We start from the raw sequence: 4,640 nt of genomic DNA on the forward strand, positions 1-4,640 counted from the left end.
AAATGGAATGAAACTCGAGACATTATAATTTCACTTAATAGCTTCATTGGCCAATTGACTCATTCATTTCAATACTCTTGTTAATTCTATTGTGTATGTTTTATATATCTTAACGAAGCGATACTTTTGTTATGGAATGAAGAATATGTGACCTCTTCAAAAGTTACAATAATAATTATATTTTTCAATATTCAAACAATAAATTTGTTATTCATTAATGAATTGTTTTAGAAACACTTTTACTTACTTGTTAGTCAATCTTCCTAGATTTGATCTAGTTTCACAAAAATTATAATAAATATAATGAAATCTGGTGCTTTTATGTGTCATAAATAAATTTTTACTAATTTTTTGTACGTGAACCTTCAACTTCATATTGTATAATGGATGCATTTAATAAAAACATAATTTCGTTCAATTTACAATTAATATATATAGTTCTGCTAAATCAAGTTAAATCTTTCAGTGAAAAACTGAATTTGAATTTAAAAGTGACTACTCTTCTCTACCTTATTGTGACATCTTTTTTAGAACTTATTTTGCAAGATTTAAAAATATATACTGAGCTTTATGAAATTATAATTACATATTTGTGTATAAAATATACAAATGTTTTAAAAATGCACTTAATTCAAATTGCAAAGAACACAATGATACCTATTTCTTTTTGTCCAAGCAACGAATTCAGTATTTTCTTAATAAGAAATTCCATCTAATCTGTCATCCTTTTCATTATGATTAAAATTAATTTAATAGTTTCATATTTACTTGAACATCAATAGTCACTTTTGTTTTTAGTAAAACTGTTATACTTTTGTAAGTTATACAACTTAACTAAGTTAACACTACTTTTATATTTTGTGCATGTATCTTCTTTTGCAATATTTCATTTAAAGACTGTTCAATCTTGAATAAACAATACTTTCAAATTTAAATGGGTTAAACCAATTATAAATAAATAGAAGGTAATTCCAAACAGACAGCAACACAAAAGTTTGCAAACAAATGAAATCAGTGACTAACATGGATAGAATATTTTATTTATTTGTTAAATTAGACATAAAGTACATATTTATAAAAATTAAAATACTATTTCTCTACCGATCAACAACTGTTTCTAAAGTAAAATAAGATATTCAACCGATTTGAAATTACTATAAAATGATAGTATTCAGCTTATATAAGTATTTATTCTGCACAATTTAAATTGAACAATAAATATGAACTTTATTTTATTTCACTCAGATGTTTTTTGTTAAAAAAAAAGTAAAGCACCAGTCTCCTAAAAATTAAAACATTAATATCTAAAATTTTTACATACTTATTTTTAAACATTCATTGACACAAATTATTTTACATAATATAGTTATATATTTATTCATCTTTTAATATTGGGTTAAATCCAAAATAAGTAATTTTAAAAAAATGTTATTCTTCACACAGAAATATTTTAAGTAGAATTAAGTTAATAAAGTTAAATAATAAATTTAATTAAGTTACTCTTCTCTTCAATCTAAAATATATTTTATTAAATAAAACAATACAATCCTTTATTAGGAAGCAATATTATTAAACTGATTTATTTCATATAGTACCATACAAATTCCAACGAAAAGTTTTTGTATATTTTTTCACAATAATTAATACAATAAATTAATACAATAAATTTAATAGTAAATGTTTTACAGAAGATTAGATATTATAAAATAGTTACATCTCTTCAAACTATATTTTCATACAATCTAGGTGCAATTGGACTTCCTAAACCTATATTAAATTGTTCTGTAGGAACTTCACTTTTTGTGGCTACTTGATAACTTTTATTAAATCCAGTAAGATTGTACACAATTTTCATTTTCAATTCTTCTGCATTAAAAGTATTTTCTGACATTTCTTTTAGTATTATTTCCTTTAGAAGAGGTGGTAGTTCCATTGAATGAGGAAAAATTTTTATAGGATATGAAAAACTTTTACAAAATTCATATTCTTTATATTTAGGTACAAGAAAATAATCTGTTTTATAAGATGCTGATTCTATTTGAACAGGCTGATTGTTTTTCAAGTTTCGAAATATATTTTCCACTAAAACTATAACTTTACGTTGTTCCTATTAACAGAAAAATTAATAAGTTTTTTCTTATAGTTTTACAAGATTGAATACTTACATCATATGAAGGTTTAGGATTCTGTAAAACTTCTGTTTTCAAAATTTTATTATAGCATGGTTCTGAATATCTTTGAAATCTGTTTCGAGCAACTATTCTTCCAATACCAAAATTTTTTAAATTACCTAAAATCTCCCATAAAGTTTTTCCTTTAAAGTCAGTTGTACGACCAATGTATTTATATGGCATATTGTAATAAAAATGTACAAATTTAAAATATAAATTGAAGATTCATAAACAAAAAGAATGCTATTATTCAGGGTTGGGCAATTCTGGAAGAGATCCTCAAAAAGCTTCTTGCAGTTGACTTCAGACCTCACAATTTTCGCTTCTACTTCACACGTAAGGTCTGTGGTTTGTGGCGAATGCGACGTTCTTTCGGAGCTCCGTCGATCTGGCAACCATAACGTTAGAAAATAAAAAAAAATAGCATATCACAGTATTTTCAATGCTCTTCCCATTATTCCGTCCAAAAAATTTTCTATTTTTATAGTTTACCAGATAAAAAATAAAATTGTAGTTGCTGGTGTTGATTCGTTTTTAATCCCTATCTTGACCTACGGATGAGCAATTCGAAATATGATTAAGCCAATCGAATGCTCCTAATTTTTTCTTCCGATTTCTATATTCCTTTTTCAATTATCTACTAATTAAATGGCTGGAATAAATAAACAATAAAATAGTGCTGTTACTGTTGGTATACCCTTTGACGACGCACTGCACATGCGAGCTGAGCTGCCGAGCCCCTACCCCTATACGTACATCACCGCTGCCGTCGGCCATGATCACCTAACCTTTATGTTTATTTACATACGGAACTGTCGACTGAGCAGAGCTATCTGCAGCAGCGATTAATTATATACTTAATTAAGACACTTACTTACTTAAATACTTATTACTAATTACATAATGAATTAAGGCACTCTGCCTCTAGTTTCGTGTATCGACAGTGTAAGTACCGGATACTGATTTGAGTGCTTTACACGGTAGATGACTTTTTTCATATACATCTCGTAACTTTCAGGGAAATATTGTTTGACTGGAGTATTTGAGCAATAAGTTTCTCAGCTATTCAACGAATCAGCTAAACAAAGTTCATTTGCTAGTGTTTTCGAACATGCTTATTTTTTGAAGGTAACATTTGTCAATCTATTTAATGAAAAACAACTCTATTATTTAACTTATCTCTCCACTCATATGCAAGTAGCTGACTGAAAGAAAGGTACAGCATTATTAACTGGCATGCATTTTCAGAGGGCAGATCGTTTGAGAATGGTACAGTAGACAACCGCGGTGAATCCTACATTTAAAAGAACGAAAAAAGAGATAACGACGCCAAGGACAAAGAGAACAAAGATGGAAATGTGAGAAAGCTCAGCAACAGTTCATATTCAATATTGCAGACGGTGATTTCACCCAGCTCTACACGCTGTGGCTTAATGTGAAGGAGGCTGTGGTCCCAGGCCGCGAGTACATTATCTGGCACAGGTGACATGACTACATCAACTTTAATCCCACCAACAACCGAGCAAGGAGAGCTTGGCTGGTAACAAACCTGCCAATATAGTACTACGTAAAGTAAAACTTGTTAACATAAACGAGTAGTAGCATTTCTTATATTTGACAAGTGGATCAAATAATGTGTATCAATATACTTTTCAAATAATGTGTATCAATATACAAGTGGATCAATATACTTTTGTATATTCGATATTGAGACTTTAATGATGGATAATGACGGATTACAACACCATACTTCGTCCTTCATTCGAACGATTGACAGTAATGGAATATTCGTTGTTTCAGGTGCTCAATTAATTGGAGGAACAGAGAAAGAAATTAAAATTGTTAATCTATTTCCAGGAGAAAATTAACTGGGCAAAGCAACGTGTAAAAGTGCAGAGCTTTAATGATCGCCGAGCTGTCACTGTTAGCAAGACGAGAAAAAGAATGGCAACATTATCTTCGGCGAGACGGTCGTCCATGAATTTTCCAAATCATCCATCAACCATTCATATTTCAAGTCACATATAGATCTCTGCGCCATCGTCTTACTTTCAAAAATAATGAATGTTGCAAGTAGAACGTTCCTCACTCCTTGCAGCGTTTCACATACTAAAGCCAGAACTATTGTCCTCGTTACAAAATCTGTGAAAATTTAGCTATTTTTTGTTTTCATACATTTCCAGTTAGAAGGAGTTTTTATAATGTCTATTCTTTTTAGACCCATTAGACACTTCAACGTTGGTGTATTTTTATATTTGAGCAGAATTGATAAGCATGTCGATAAATACATTTTGTACGAACAATCGTTCAAAGTTTCACACATGGAATAGAGCAAAGCCAAGTCATCGTCGCAAACAACTTTATTCGGTAAAACTTTTATTTTGCTTTTTCACTCGTTCAACCATTGATTTATGACGTGTAACGGTCCTATCTATGAGTTAGTTTATTATTTCACTGTATTACTGCAAC

General features: G+C 29.4%; 1 protein-coding gene across 1 annotated transcript; it reads right to left on the bottom strand.

The window, feature by feature from the left end:
- Positions 1-1,574: 1,574 nt before the first annotated feature.
- On the bottom strand, positions 1,575-2,474 carry LOC131675035 (uncharacterized). The gene is made up of 2 exons (XM_058953859.1): positions 2,166-2,474; positions 1,575-2,107 (listed from the first exon to the last, which is right to left on the bottom strand). The coding sequence occupies exons 1-2, from the start codon at positions 2,352-2,354 to the stop codon at positions 1,721-1,723; spliced, it is 576 nt and encodes a 191-aa protein (XP_058809842.1). The 5' UTR covers positions 2,355-2,474; the 3' UTR covers positions 1,575-1,720.
- Between the last annotated feature and the right edge of the window lie 2,166 nt (positions 2,475-4,640).

This window comes from Phymastichus coffea, unplaced genomic scaffold (assembly GCF_024137745.1).
Source record: "Phymastichus coffea isolate CEN01 unplaced genomic scaffold, Cenicafe_Pcof_1.1 PCOF00015, whole genome shotgun sequence".
Taxonomy (NCBI): domain Eukaryota; kingdom Metazoa; phylum Arthropoda; class Insecta; order Hymenoptera; family Eulophidae; genus Phymastichus; species Phymastichus coffea.